This window comes from Aptenodytes forsteri, unplaced genomic scaffold (assembly GCF_000699145.1).
Source record: "Aptenodytes forsteri isolate BGI_AS27 unplaced genomic scaffold, ASM69914v1 Scaffold5, whole genome shotgun sequence".
Classification (NCBI taxonomy): Eukaryota; Metazoa; Chordata; class Aves; order Sphenisciformes; family Spheniscidae; genus Aptenodytes; species Aptenodytes forsteri.
Window position 1 is genome coordinate 3,977,333 of NW_008795672.1, and position 15,078 is coordinate 3,992,410.

The 15,078-nt window shown below is 42.2% G+C and overlaps 1 protein-coding gene across 2 annotated transcripts in view; it reads left to right on the top strand.

Annotated features, from left to right (window-relative positions):
* The window catches only part of SNAP25 (synaptosome associated protein 25), a 32,131-nt gene extending 27,690 nt beyond the window's left edge, over nt 1-4,441 (top strand). For both annotated transcript variants that reach the window (XM_009282524.1, XM_009282523.2), the window contains exon 7: nt 3,118-4,441. In XM_009282524.1, the coding sequence (XP_009280799.1) occupies nt 3,118-3,186 (69 nt within the window). In that variant the 3' untranslated portion in view covers nt 3,187-4,441. The remainder of the gene's footprint in view (nt 1-3,117) is intronic.
* Nucleotides 4,442-15,078: the final 10,637 nt, after the last annotated feature.

A 15,078-nucleotide genomic window follows, 5' to 3' on the forward strand; every position in this document is an offset into this window, starting at 1 on the left:
GGTGATGGGCTCAGCCTTGGCCAGCAGCGTCTTGGAGCCGGCTGGCATTGGCTCTATCGGACATAGGGGAAGCTTCTAGCAGCTTCTCACAGAAGCCACCCCTGTAGCCCCCCTGCTACCAAAACCTTGCCATACAAACCCAATACAGACTGTATTGGAAAATGCACAGCATTACTGTGATGCCATTCTGCAGCATTGCATATTTCTGGGAAAACTAGGAGCAAGGGGGGAAGATTTACTGCTGTTATTCATATGAAAAGCACTAGAAAGCAGCACATCTATCTACATTGCGAGAAGGCACTGGAAGATTATACAGCCTACTTCGTAACTACCTTTAAATAAGAAGTCTAGGACATACGTTCTTTTCTCAGAGCAAGTGTGAGGACACGCACTATGACATGTTACCAGCTACCCTACTCATGACATAACATAGTGGCAGGAGACATGCCCCGTGGATGGAAATCAGCTGCGTTCTATCCATGCCTGCAGGATACAATCACAAACTCCAGCAAGCCTAACAAGTCACAAGTTCTCCTATCACTTCAGGCTTGCAAACGTCTGGATTTTGAAAGCATTGACCAGGCCCTTTGTGCGCATGAAGCACATGGGCCAAATCTCTAGGCAGTGCATGCTGAGAGCAGTTGGCTGAGGGACTGGCCTTCCACATCTATGCGGTCTTCTTATGGAGTTAGGCATTTCATACAGCAACAGAAAAACAACATTGCAAGCTAATGCGATTCATTAAATCCAGCCTCACAGGCAGGCCTTGTCAGGCAGAGCCCTTGGCTAAAGAACAGTGACAGATTTCTGAAAGATGGACTTGCAGTGTACACAGAGGAGTCGTCACGAAAGCAGCACAAAAACAAGACAGTCTTCAGTCTTAGTGAAAATCTGCCAAACTTCTCAGAGTAAGGACACACAGTAATGAGACACTAGAAAAAGAAACACAATATATTAGGAGAACGCTCTATAAAAGACAGCAATGACGGTTAGCCGGATAATACTGAAACCACAAATGCATACACATCCATTTTGCAATGAAATATGCCAACAGAGCATCGTCCCTAGCTGGCGGTGGGCATACAGCATTGCTGTTTTCTTTTCCTGACCAGCTGGCGCACCGTGCTTTTGACCAATTATGATCATCAGAAAGACCCTCGGCTGGCACACTTTGCAAAAGCTGGGGTGCATCACAAAGCTAACCCAAATGCTCCTAAAGCATTTATGTTAAGCTGGATGCATGCATCCAAACCAGAGCAATCTCATAACGCAGAGATGTAATCTGGTCTACCCACAGTAATCAGGATAGCAATGAATAAAAGTCTTTATCCTTCCCTCAAATCAGAGGGAAAGGGACAAAAACTAAAATGATGATGTGATGAGCGGGTCAAATGGCCCAGACATCATCACCAGAAGACCCTGGCCCTAAAGTGAGCCATAAATAGGAGGCTGGGAGGAAAGAGGGAAGGGCTCAAAGCATTCTGTCTTGACCTAGGTGGGAAGGTCTGCACAAAGACTCCCACTGACTTTGATGCAACATCATCCACCAGAGTTAGACCTTAGTATTCCTATTTAGGAATTTATGTTTCATCAATATGCAATCAATATTCATGTATTTCATGACAAACGTAACTGCTTCCAAAACCATTAGCTTATTTTTTAGGTAGTCTTTTGTCAAAAGCACACAAAACTCTACTGTGGCAGACAAGGTCAAACTCATGGCTAAAATAAAGGAGTGTGGCTTATAATGAATAGTTATGCTGATTTACCCTTGTTGAGGATCTGGCACGTGCTACTGTACTAAAAATACGCATCTACATAGCATTTGCCAAAACAATTATGGAGAAAAGCCCAAGATATTTAAGAACGATTTATTGCATATCAGTATAACCATTTTTAAAGGATTTTTAAATGTATGTGGGAAAGTTGCTTCACCATGCTGTCTTTGAAAATTGGAGATTTAAAATAAATCTGTACAATTTGGATACACCCCGGAGATGTGGGAACAATCATCAAAGCTAACAAAACGCAGCCAGAAAAGAGTTTGCTATTTGAGTTCGTGCTTTTAAAGCAGTAACACAATTCTCACCTTTCCCACAGGTCTGATTTAAAAAATTGAAAACATTTTTTATCTAGTCCCCCTGCTAGCATAAGTTGGCATAGCAACATGGGCTTGAATGGAGCTTTGCCAATTTTTGTCAGCTAAAACAATGTCTTTAGTCTCCAAAACTAACTTCTGCAGAGCTACAGAAAGCCATGGTCAAAGTGTCTTCCAACTCAAAGAGAACTCCTAAACCTCCCAAGTGGCGCCGTTTTATTAATGGCATTTTATAATCATGGCAAGCGTTACCCCACGGAAGACAGTGAAGTTAACGGTTCAGCCTATGATGGACTGAATTCCAGTTTGATTGCTTCAAATAACGGTACAATCCCTGCCTTTTCTTAACTCCTGTTTATGCTGCTGCCCAATGAGAGAGGTTACTTTGTCTTGCAACTACACTGGTGAACTTTGTTGAGAGAAAGGAGTAATGGCATCACTCCTACCTATTCCCTTCCTTTCCCATGTCGAGCAGAGAGATCCAGACTGATGTATTTCCAAAGAAATTTGTCTTTGCCAGCATTCCCTACATCAGATGATCTAGCTTCCCTGCTCCAGCGACTCTCTACACTGACCAAAATTTTAGTTTTGACTGCATGGCTGGTGATCTAAATTAGAACAGAGTCCGGGTCCGCTGAATCTTAGAGAGCACCGAGGCTTTTCACCAGTGAAATCCACGCGCACATCATCAGTTCCCATCCTGTCATCCACTACCATCAATACCGCTAGCGCTATCAATAGCACCAGCTACAGATCCGGCAGAGCATTTACAAGAGTTCACTGAAGCCGAATACAAACATAAAAGCTCTACTCAAAGGCTACCTGAAGTGTCACAAACCCAGCAAATCTGTAATTTCCTTTTGGGTCTCTAATACCACTATAAAAAAAACCGGTCTCCGGTATTTTCAAGCTTCTTTTTTTTCCTGACCTAGGCGAAACTAGAGAAGCGTCCACAAAGCACTGTAGATGTTCTCTTTCTGCCCTGTATTCATCTGTTCCTTTCCTTTGTGTTTCCCTAGGCTGATTCCAACAAAACCAGGATTGACGAAGCCAACCAGCGTGCAACAAAGATGCTGGGCAGTGGTTAAATGCAGCAAAGTGCATTTCCTTTTAATACTGTCCAACGGGGCGGTACCTTCATGCTTTTATCATGGTATTTACCTACTAGGTTTGCACACATGCACATATCAGCCCCATTGTAAATGTTGTCCTGTGTAGTTTGTCAGCTTTCCAAAAATGATACTTGTAATTATTTTTTTCTAGATATCTTTCTTTCCAAAGGTTGTACATAGTGCTGATTTGATGGCTATAGCTCACTATGATGTTTTTTGGGATTTTTTCCTTTCTTGTTTCTGTTTTGGATTCCTTTCCTTTTTTCCCCCCCTCTCCTCATTTTTTTTTTCTTTTTTAAATGATGTTTGCTGAATGACAACACTGTTGGAATGCTAAACGTGCTGTTAACCTTTAAATATACAGTATTGTTCTTGTAAAACTGTGACATTCCACAGAGCTACTGCCACGCTCCTGTCTTTGGGTATCATGATGTTTAAGCACTTAAACCTGCTGTCTTCAGTTCTTCATTGCCATTATCTGTTGTTATGATTTCATAATTAGACAATGTGGAATTATATTACTATAACAAGCATTGCACTAAAAAGTGATGTGATTTATGCATTTATGCATGAGGAATAAATAGACTTTTAGACTCCTACTTAAACAAGAATTTTCCCATGGCAGTAGCACACCAACAATGACAACAAAAGCATGCTCAGTATTCGGACTCTTTTGGGACTATGTTATACCAGCAAGTTTGCAGTTGTGCCACTTTTTTCTTGTTGATATATATATAGTTATTAATCATGATCATTTTTTTTTAATTATGAAAAAGGAGGGATTTGGCACTCACCATTTAGCCATTGCCAGCAAAATAAAAGCTTGGCTGAAAATACGTCAAAGACAAAAAGAAATAAGTGTAATATATTGGGTTTGTCTGCTGCTTTTGAAGACTATCTTTTGGAGGAAACGACTACCATATGAAATGGTGCAAAGAAATGTAATTTTTATAAGGCTCTCTCTTACTAGTCGCTATCCCCATGTGGTTTGTTATCGGTACAGTTCTCTGTTGCTTACCTAGAGCTATGCACACCAAATCGCTGAGATGTTTAGTAGCTGACTTAATTGAAAAATAATAAAAAAACCTAAATGAATGAACTCTAGATAAACTGTGAGATAAATATCATTTACAGCATGTAATATGAAATTCCTTATGTCTCCTGTCGGTTTGTGAAGTGATTGACATTTTGTAGCTAGTTTAAAGATTATTAAAAATTATAGATCTCAGAATCCATGCTTGCTTTATCCATTTGTTGCCCTACGTGTCAGTGACAACTAGTTAGTTGCCACTTACCTGGGAAAAGGAGAAGTGCAAAGTCTAACGACTCTTTACAAACTGGTTCTGTATTACACGTGGGAAATGAAAGATTTCTGCTTGCAACGCTGTATAAAAGTAACTACTCTAAAAATAGCATTTTACACGCAGCACATTCCAAGTGAATATTATTTTAAATAACCTGGCTTGGATTGCCAAACACTGAATCAAAATATATTCTCTTGTCCGAGGGAAAGAAAAAAAATGAAATAAATGTTATGGCACAGAAGGATACAGTTCCTCAGTCAACAAAATCTATTCCTGTCGTGGATCTAGCTGCGTGCTAATACACCTCTTTTCAGGGAAGACTTTGAACTACAGAGTTTGTATAGTCTGCTAAGAAGAATTTTCTCAAATGACTAAAAACAACTACTGTTTACTGCCAGTGAAAAGCGTTATCATATTTTCCCAGGGTTTTTTTCCCCTATATGGACAAAATATAATTAACTCCGCATGAGTGACAGTTCACTCGTGTCTCACATAGCCCTAAGTCAAAATACACAAAGGACATAAATGCTTGCATAATTAAAATCGCAGGATAATGTAGACAAGCTATATTTTCTTTAGCAGCTTTTTATTTTTAGTATCTATTAAAAATTCATTTATGCAAATATTTCCCCCCACTGCTTCGAACCAAAGAGTAAACTTCAAGCAAACATTTTTGATCTGCTGACCGCTTCCAATCCCGTTCGTTCGGGGATTCTAGTATTTGTGACAGCACTATCATTCTGCAATGTCAAAGCCTACTGAAGGAGGGCAATAATTGTACTGGAAAATGTGTCAGTATGGGAACATACGAATACAAGGATTTTTGAGAAGGGCAAGAAATATATAAGAAAGTAATGAAGATATTAATGGAGGTATTATTCTTATCTGTTCGACAAGAATGCACCCTATCTGAAGATGATCATACTTCCAAAAGCCATTAAAGCTGATCAAAAATATAAGCTGTTATTGTGAAGGAAGTCACTATGGTTTGACATCTGTTTTTGTCTCGAACAAAGATCAAAGCCCAAACTATTGGAACTTTTTGCCAGTTGGAAAGTTTGAAGGACAGAAATATTGAAATGTTTCATTGCATTTGTCTTTGTGTCCTCCTCCACCGTGTGCAGGGTCTCTTAGGAGCTGGCTGAAAATGACTTAAGTAAATAGGTTTCATATATTGCATCTCTCTGACGTTTTTGGAAATTGGTTTTTCTAGGATTAATTATTCTTGAAATAATTCAAAGAAAGGCTCAATCTCATGCAGTTTGTTATTAGAACAATCCACTTCCGTTCGTTAAGTTCTGTGCACACCAAATCCCTGATGTAACAGCTGACTCAACAGAGGAAAAAAAAAAAAAGACATTTTAAACAGAACGTTGCCTCAAATATGGCATTTCCCTTTTTTCCCCCCTTTCCCCCTCTGGTTGGCCCCTGTGTCCCATGACATGCTGCAGGCTTTCCCTGAGGCTGAACAAGCACAGCGCACGGTTACCCGCTTGAGGGGCAAGGCTCACTAGAAAGGAAGGGACACAGCAAGGAGCTGGAATTACGACTCCCGTAAGATGAAATGGTCACACTGACCGTGGAAACAAAAACCACCCAGATCTTTCTGAAGGCAAAGCCTTCTTTTCCTGGTAAGAAATTTCCCTTTGACCACATTATATTTTCCAATCAGTAATTTCTTTTATCTTTGTACCAGTGCCATCTGGAAATCCAGGTTGGGGGGGGGAGAAAAAATATATGAGAGGTCTTGAAGACACAAAGCTTCATGAAATATCACTTATTTCTAGACTTTTAATGCAATTTCACCAACAGTTTGTGTCCAACGTAGCAAAATCCTCCCGTTGGTGTTGATTTGAGGTGGTCATAGGGAAAAGGTTTTTTCATGTTCTCAAGTGCTATAGTTGAATGAACTACCCAGCTGGGTTATTCAAAATTTTGCTTAAAAACTGAAGTCCAACTAAAAGACAAACTTCTGTTTGGCTCTACAAATCCACAATTCATGACTTCTTTCATATCATGCATTCTCCTCCTTCCTAGTCTAGGCTGGAAATGGAAATATCAAAATAATCCCAAGGAAGGATATTTGAATGTTATTCCTCAACAGAACAAAATTCATTAGTGTAATATCTCACGCAAAAAAAATCACCCTCATTAAATACTTGGCCTGATTTCAGCAGTGAGAAACTAAGAGAGAAAACTGGAAAAGCTAAGTAAAAATCAAGGTGGCTTATCTCAAAGAAACCTTAAAACATTTAGGATGTTAATGATTCCCAACCTTAGCATAAACACACAGCTTCTAAACTCAAAAGAGACTGTTACAGCTTTCCAGATTGACATAAATGCAAGAAAAACTACGGATCATGCACAGCACCTTGTGGTTTGGTAGAGCACATCTTATGAAAAGCAGATGGACTTGATGTAAAGGTACAGAGTGAAAAATAATTGATTAATATTCCTTGAAGATTTGGTGGTATTACTGTATATACAGAAAATGGTAACTCTAAAAAAGAGTGATGAGTTGTTTTGGTGTTTGGGGTTTTTTTTGTTTTTTTGGTTTTTTTAAGAAATGTAAATTTTATTAGCTTACATAGGTTAAATACAATGCATCCTTCATTTCTGAAGAAAACTAAATATGCCAGAGTTTGCATGGCAAACTGCAAAGCAGCCCCTTAGCGAGATGCCTGTGCCACGTGACACGCTTATTACAGATATACTTTAAATCTAGAAATATAGATGACAATTATTCTCCAAAATATTCTGTACGCCACACTAGTAACTGATAACCTCCACAGGCTTTGGATTTGGACCTGAATCTGGAGAGATCGCTCAAGACTTTTATTTGAGGGATATAGAGGCAAACAAATCAGTTCCCGCACTTTTTTCCCCCTCCCTCTTTCTTCTCCTGTGTCTACATACGCACATATAAATCTTTTATTTTAAAGGCATTGAAAAAGGAAGAGACGAGTACTTAGTAATAAGGAAAATTATGTGTGTTAGAGAAGCATAAGCAATACCACTGCCTGCGCCTGCGGCCGTAGGGCGTAGGGGGCAAAAAGGGAACTGCTGTCTTCTGGGCCATTTTGTTGCCTTTCTAGAGAGAGATGAGGACAGTTTATGCACATATAAATCTTTTATTTTAAAGGCATTGAAAAAGGAAGAGACGAGTACTTAGTAATAAGGAAAATTATGTGTGTTAGAGACAGCTTAAGTATATGCACTGCTGCTGTGTGCGCCTGTGGGCGTAGGTGTGCAAGATGTGACTGCTGTCTTCTGGGCCATTTTGTTGCCTTTCTAGAGAGAGATGAGGACAGTTTGTTTGGAAGCGAGTAGAATATAAATAGAGTATTTTTAAACCTGTAAATAGCTACAAGAAATACAGACATGGGAGATAAACCCTGCCGAGAAGTTAGGGCATTGGGCTGGTTCAAGGGGGCTGAGGGGCGCAGGTTTCTAGCTGATTTATTTTGCAAAGCACTTGCCAAATAGTGTTGGATCCTCTCTCTGTAACAGTATTCAGAGAGATTATGTTTGTGTTGTAAAATACCAAGCAGTTTTAGTGCGTTTAGTTTCGAATGTTATTTTGTAATTTTAAAAAGCAAGCAACCAAAAAACCCCAAGACAAAAAAAAACCCCCACACAAGATGGCGGTGAGGGAAATCAGAATGAATCGTTACGTGGGACAATGCCAATTCCCACACATTCGGGATCTACGCCGGGATCACTGCTGCCCGTGCAAAAACTGCACGTCATGGGGTAAACAATTTGGTCAAGCAGTGGGTAGCAGGTGGAGGGGGTGGCTCCTTTGCCTGGTAGGCTTCACAGCTGCTTGCTGAAAGTAAAAAGTAGCAACTAGGGTATCAGGGCCCAGTTATTGCCTTGGTTAAAAACAGTGCTGTGGGGGGTCTTTCACGGGAGAGTCTCAGCCTTGAGCCGTCTTTTCTCCCCACCTACCAGACCACAGCCCCCTCCACACTGCTTCTGCTCCACTGCGCCCTGCACCTCTGTCCCCTTCTCCCCTGGCTCCTCTCAGCTCTCCTCGCTCCCTCCTGCATCCCCCAGCACCTACCCAATTTCTTGTTCCCTTCCCGTTTTTCTTGAGCTGAATTAGCCTGCCTTCAGTCCTGTCCCTCATTTCACTTGCTTCATCCCTCCACCTGCCTGTTTTTCACCCCTGGGCTTTCAGTCAGGCTCTCTCCTCCACGACTTCGGCAGGAGATGCACTGAAGAAACAAACAGCCTCCCGCTTTCCACTCCGCAGCTGAGCACCATGCCAGCGTCACCCAGAGGGACACCTGCAAGAAGGTCCCAGAAGGCAGCACGTGTCTCGCCAGGGGAATTTTTTGGATAGTCTATCCAAAAGGATCCAAAAATTCTCCGTAGGTTGATGCAAACAAAGATGTTTGGACAGCTGAGGACAGACAGGCAAGCACTGGGTAGGTATTTCACGGGAAGGCAATAACTGAGAGGCCCTCCAGGCTGCTAAATTTTATGTCTCTGGTCCACAGCACTAGTGGATAGTAGGTGCTTCTCCATGAGACAGCTGGAGAATCTTTTCTAACACAGGCAAAACAACTCCCCTTCTTCCCCAAATTTCATTCATTGAAACTACCAAGATCTTGTTTTTGTTTTGTTTTGTTTTTACTGAAGCTTCTAAAACCTGTGCTTTTAAAAAGCAGGTAGAGGAAGTAGACTTCCCTCACCCTACCTAGGATAACTATCCAGTGCTGGGTTATTTAATCCAAAATCCAGAACAGCTCAAGTTGGCATAAGAAAGTTAAAATGAAATACCATATTGGAAATGGCTTAGTAAACTTCGCTATAGGCAGTCCTAAGTTAATTTGCTAAGTGTTAACTTAAATACAGGCAGCTGTAAGTTCCACTTACAGCACAGTAGGTTTTTTGATCTAAATTCTGATCAAAAGTTCATTAAAAGGAACAAAATGGTTCTTTTCCACATTCATGGGGGGTTGATTAGACCTCCAAAGCATGAATATGCATAAATCCCAGTGCACTAAGGGTATTCGTGGGTATCAAAACCAACAGTATGCAAACGTGAGCAAAATATCTTTAAGAAACCTTACCTATTTTGACTTTACTGTAGAGTACTTCCAGACTTTACTGTGTCAACACTAATAAATCCAGCTGATGACAGTATTTTATTAACTACTTTTGATGCTCTGCAGGACCCCTAAAAGCCTAGGTAGATCTAGAGTCAGTTTATAAACTCCATGAAAACACATGCTGAAAAGTTAATTTTGAAGAAACAGCAGCTATAATTCTGACATTCAGCCTTAAGCCCTTACCTTAAAACATACTTTCAGTGTCCACTGCACATTTCTGTTTCTTGGATTAAACTAGAATATGCGGGGAAACTAAGCAGAAACATAAAATTTAATGAACTGCTGCTTCTTTCAGGCGATCCTTACAGCCTTACCCTCAGAAGTCAACCCATATTCACTGACTCTTGCTGGGCCTTGAGGTGAAGGAGAGAGAAAGCCTGCTTGCCCTCAAGCTAATTAGGTTTTAAAGCCCTAAACACACACCAGAAGCACCGGTAAGTCAGGCAGCTGGAGAAGGGGAAAGGGCTGAGGCCAGAGGAGGGTGCAGAGGACAAGAGATCGAAGCTGAAAATGGAGACAATAAAACACAGGCCGCGAAGCAGAGCTGCTGCGGCGGATGCCAGGACACAGTGGGAACTCAAGCCACAGCCCTGCAATAGCGTTCTGCTCCACAGTCACCTCATTTAAAGACACAGAAAGCGAACAGACGGTAAGGACTTGATAGCAGAGACCACTGTAAACATGGACAGTTACTTGAATGAGCAAAGACTTGAGTAAGATCGGGGCTCAGCTGATACTAAGTTGGAAACCTATAGACTGCATATGACTGTTTTATGAAATTACTCTAGAATAGTTCTGATTATGCTCGATAGTGAAAGTTAAACCAAGAAAAGCAATCTGGGGGAGGGAGAAAAACTCTACCAAAATATCTTGGTAACTTATTCAAAATATTTGCTTATAATTCCCTTTAAAATATTTCTGTTTCAAGCCAATCAGGAGAACTGAAAAAAAACCTTAGTTCAACTTAAGGCAGCTTATTGCAGGAAAGGGTCTGACTTGTTACGCATTAGGTGCCAGCCAGATGTTCTCCCTGCCCATCAAATCCTCTGCACCAACGGCACTTGTGTCACAGCGGCAACTCAAGGCTCCTACTGAGGTCAGCATCCCTTTGGTACAGGCACACGCAGCCCGTCGCTGCCCCAACAAGCTCACAGCCTAAGCAGGCAAGACAGGCAAAGGTGCAGTTACAGAAAAGGAACCGTACGTAGGCAGTTCGCTCAAAAGCCAACATCCATATGTCAGAGGGAGAAACTGAACTGGCACAGGGCTATCTTCTTCCCGTCATCTCTAACGATAAAGGATCATCTCAGTTGAGTCTGGCTGGCAAACGTGTTGACAGAGCAGAAGACGGAGCGAACGCAGTTCTTTTTTTCATGGCTATCTAGAGATTCTGCAATGATGCAAGTCATCCTATGCTAATCAAAATCCACCTACTATTCATGGTCCAACCCACAGAGCATGTTTCTGCAGAGTTTTAAAAGTGAGAATGGCTGCTGAGAACTGAGCTCATTATTAAAGGAGTAACATAGATAAAAAACATCATTGCTATGTACCAGCTTTGATTTTTACCCCTTATTTAACTGTCCAAAACAACTAAGCACGTTATTAGTCATTTAGAGTTCCCGTCCAACAAAATACTAAGGAAAACCTGAGAAATGATGAGTGGGGTTGCAGCCACCACAGAAATCTTTAAGGTGTACTTTACCTCTTGCCGGCCCCTGTACAGTACTGCCTGGAAATGCTCAGTTCGATAGGTCTTGCCTAAGACAAACTCCTGAAGCTGTGAATACCGTGAGGGGTAGGAAACACTTCAATATAATTGCAAAATTTCCACAAATCCTTTGAAATACAGAAAATCTTTTGAATGTAGAGAAAGTGTAAGATCAGGATGACAGGACTAGAGATTTTATGGGTTTTATGAAATCGTGACAGAGCGCTAAGCAGAACATTTGATCTCCTTTATCTCCCAAGTCTTCTGACAGCGACTGCTAGTCAAGTATTCAATCCTGTGCCAGCACGGCAAACCAGCCAGTTTCAATATTAAGTCTGAAATCGGATTCCTCAATCCTATTTTACTTAAAGGGAAACTAACTGAGACACATGACTTCAGTCAACGAAGGGACACAGGTAACAGTAAAATTAATCTGAAAAACAAAGGTGCAGGTCCGTACCAGCTCTGTAACACACGCATCTCCTCAAACAAAAGTACTCTGAACAACTGTCGCTGTCCTGTGAAAACTCTCTAGGATTAAGAATCCACTTTATGTATTGTACAGCATTGTGATACAATCAGCTTTTTGTGAAGTTAGTGATTCACAAAGCACCCAAAATCAACGTATCATGGAAGTTACAAGAACTAAATATGATGGAAAGGTACAAGTAAATGGTTGCATGATACACAAGGACACTGACTTGCTGCCAGTGAGTCACACAAACATAGAAAACTTTAATAACTGAGGCAAGGAAAAAAAAAAAATAAAGCAGAAAGCAAGGTGAGGAAGGGACAGCTCTCTAAACAAGCCCTGTCCATCGTTTCACTGAGGAGTGGCTGGCAGAACTTCAGTCTGAATTGAACACTTAAAAGCCAACACAAAAACCCCAAACCTCTTGGGTCTGGTATAGTCTTTGGGTTTGGCCCATCTCTTACAGAATATCCTTGCAGATATTTCCGCCCCCCCCGCCATGGGCAGTACTTTCTGTAACATCTCTTTCTACTTACTTGAATGACCAGAGACATTAAATCTATTTTTACACCAAAGAAATTCTTTTGAGCAATTTTTTTTTCTTGTAAGAAGTGTTTCGCCAAGAAGAATTTTCATTGTTCTATTAAAAAAAAACAAAACAACAAACCCAAACCCAACACCTTGTTTAGGCAAGCCTAAAGCAAAGTCTAGTGATTTCAAAACTTAAAAGTACCACCACTAGTTCTTGTTCTTTTGTCTGAGCTGAATTTCAGTGCTGACGGGTAGCGCAGTGTTGGTGCAGTCATAAGTAATAGGAAGTACTGTGGGACAAGGAAGATTATCCCCGGGGGCGAAACCCCCCAAAAACAAAACCCCAACAGACCTGCAAAACCAGAAAGTGCACAAGAGACCTGGACAGCAACTTCCAATGAACAAAAAAGCAGCATTTCTGGATCAAATACTGTTGTGGGGTTTTTTCCCCCCCCTGTAAATTTTATCTTGGTTTCTAGGTGAACTAGATTATTTTTTTCCCTTTTAAAATCAATTTTTTGTATTTTTGGCAGGAAAAGAGTAATTTTTTTCAAAGTGTATCTCCATTTTTCAACCATCTCTGTCTCTTTCAAGAAATGCCCAACACCTGCAAAGGCATATAGTGCAGCATCTGATTTTCACAGCTGAGAGTAACTTTGGCAAAAAGGTTATTTTGTAGCTCAGAGTAAAGAAAATATGCTTGTCAAGACAAACTACAGCTGTTTAAACCATTCCTCTGTGAAACACTGGTTTCCCGCAGGGAGAAGTCCCAGAAGTATATTTTTGCATCTGCAAATGCCTTAGCTGCTCTTCTGCCCAGCACAGCGTGGAAAAAACCAAGCAGATGAAGTCATGCTTCCACAGCTTGTGGTTTAGGTTGTCGTTGCTGTTTTTTGAACAAATACTTCAGAGGAGGACAGAACATTTCTCCCCTCAAGTCTCAAGCAGCCCCACTAAAATGAGCATGGCTGCAAGAGCGGTACTAAGTGTTAAACAGAGCACACACTCTCTGGCTGTCGATGGGTTTCTGATGTTGACCCCCATGTGCTACAGCATATCACAACCATATGGACGTGTTGTGGTTTAACCCCAGCCGGCAACTAACCCCCACGCAGCCGCTCGCTCACTTCCCCCCGGCGGGATGGGGGAGAGAATCGGAAGGGTAAGAGTGAGAAAACTCGTGGGTTGAGATAAAGACAGTTTAATAGGCAAAGCAAAAGCCATACACGCAAGCAAAGCAAAACAAGGAATTCATTCACTGCTCCCCATCGGCAGGCAGGGGTTCAGCCATCTCCAGGAAAGCAGGGCTCCGTCACATGTAACGGTGACTTGGGAAGACAAACACCATCGCTCCAAATGTCCCCCCCTTCTTTCTTCTTCCCCCAGCTTTATATGCTGAGCATGACGCCATACGGTGTGGAATATCCCTTTGGTCAGTTGGGGTCAGCTGTCCCGGCTGTGTCCCCTCCCAGCTTCTTGTGCACCCCCAGCCTCCTCGCTGGTGGGGTGGGGTGAGAAGCAGAAAAGGCCCTGACTCTGTGTCAGCACTGCTCAGCAGTAACGAAAACATCCCTCTATTATCAACACTGTTTCCAGCACAAATAGGCCAAGAGGTACAGAGCCTATACCAGGAAAGTAGGGCCATATAAATGGCGTAGGTAGAAAAGAAAAATTCAGTCAGAAATAAGGACTTAAGGGTAAATTAAAAAAGAAAACAGCTTTAAGGCTGTAATTTTCAACAAAGAGGTGCTAAGACTCGTAATAGCGAAAGGGGCTCTGAAGCAGAAGCCTGAAATTCAACAGTTTCTGCGGGAGTACAGCCTGAGCTCTTAGCTCTCGCTGGCTCCACTTGAGGAGCATATGTTCAGGTGTTCGCTGCCATTTAGGAGAGCTCCCTTTCCCCAAATGCCAGGAGGCATCTCCTGACAGCACAGGTATAAAAAAAAAAAACAACAACCAACACCACAAAACCAAAAAGCAAATAAAAATCTCCTCAACCTTCACACACACCCTCGACTATACTCTTCCAATTTGCAGAAATTACTGTGACACACACACACACCACCACCACCCCCCCCCGCTCACCCTCAGGGAAACAAATAGGATCTCTGGATAGGCCCTGGATTTGGCCATGCAGGGATGCAAGGCCACACCGCGCACCACAATCTGCACTCCCCCAGAGACGTGCTCGTCAGGATTTGTTTTAGAAGTCACTGATGCGGACTAGGGGCTCTGCCTGTTCCTGGCACATCAGCTCTTAGCTTTCAGAGCTGGCTCTCCCAGGCCCCACGTCTACTTGTGTCGCTGTAGCTTCTGCGGACAGAGGGCTGAGGAGCAAGTCCGGCAGCGCACCCCACGGCTTTCTGCTGCAGCCTTGCCCTGGAGGGCTGCGGCCATCAGGGATGAACGGAGACTGGTGGCTCTGCACACCCTGGCTTGACCTCCTCTGAGCTCTGTGCACCATGTGCCATCCCGTGGACCGCTAGCCGTTAAGGGCTGAGCTGAAAATGCTGAAGCAAGATTTGTTAATGCAGCTTTTCAGGGAAGTGCTGGATTAGCCCGTATTAGCAGCTGACATTGTGGTTGAACATCATGAATTATGTAAAATGGTCCTGTTGGTGTAAAGCAGATGTACTATCACATGACTTCAGCTGCAGGCACAGCCAGGAATAAAACAGAGTGGATTCAGTTAGGGGGAGGATAAAAAAAAGGGGGGGGGGGGGGGTTTTT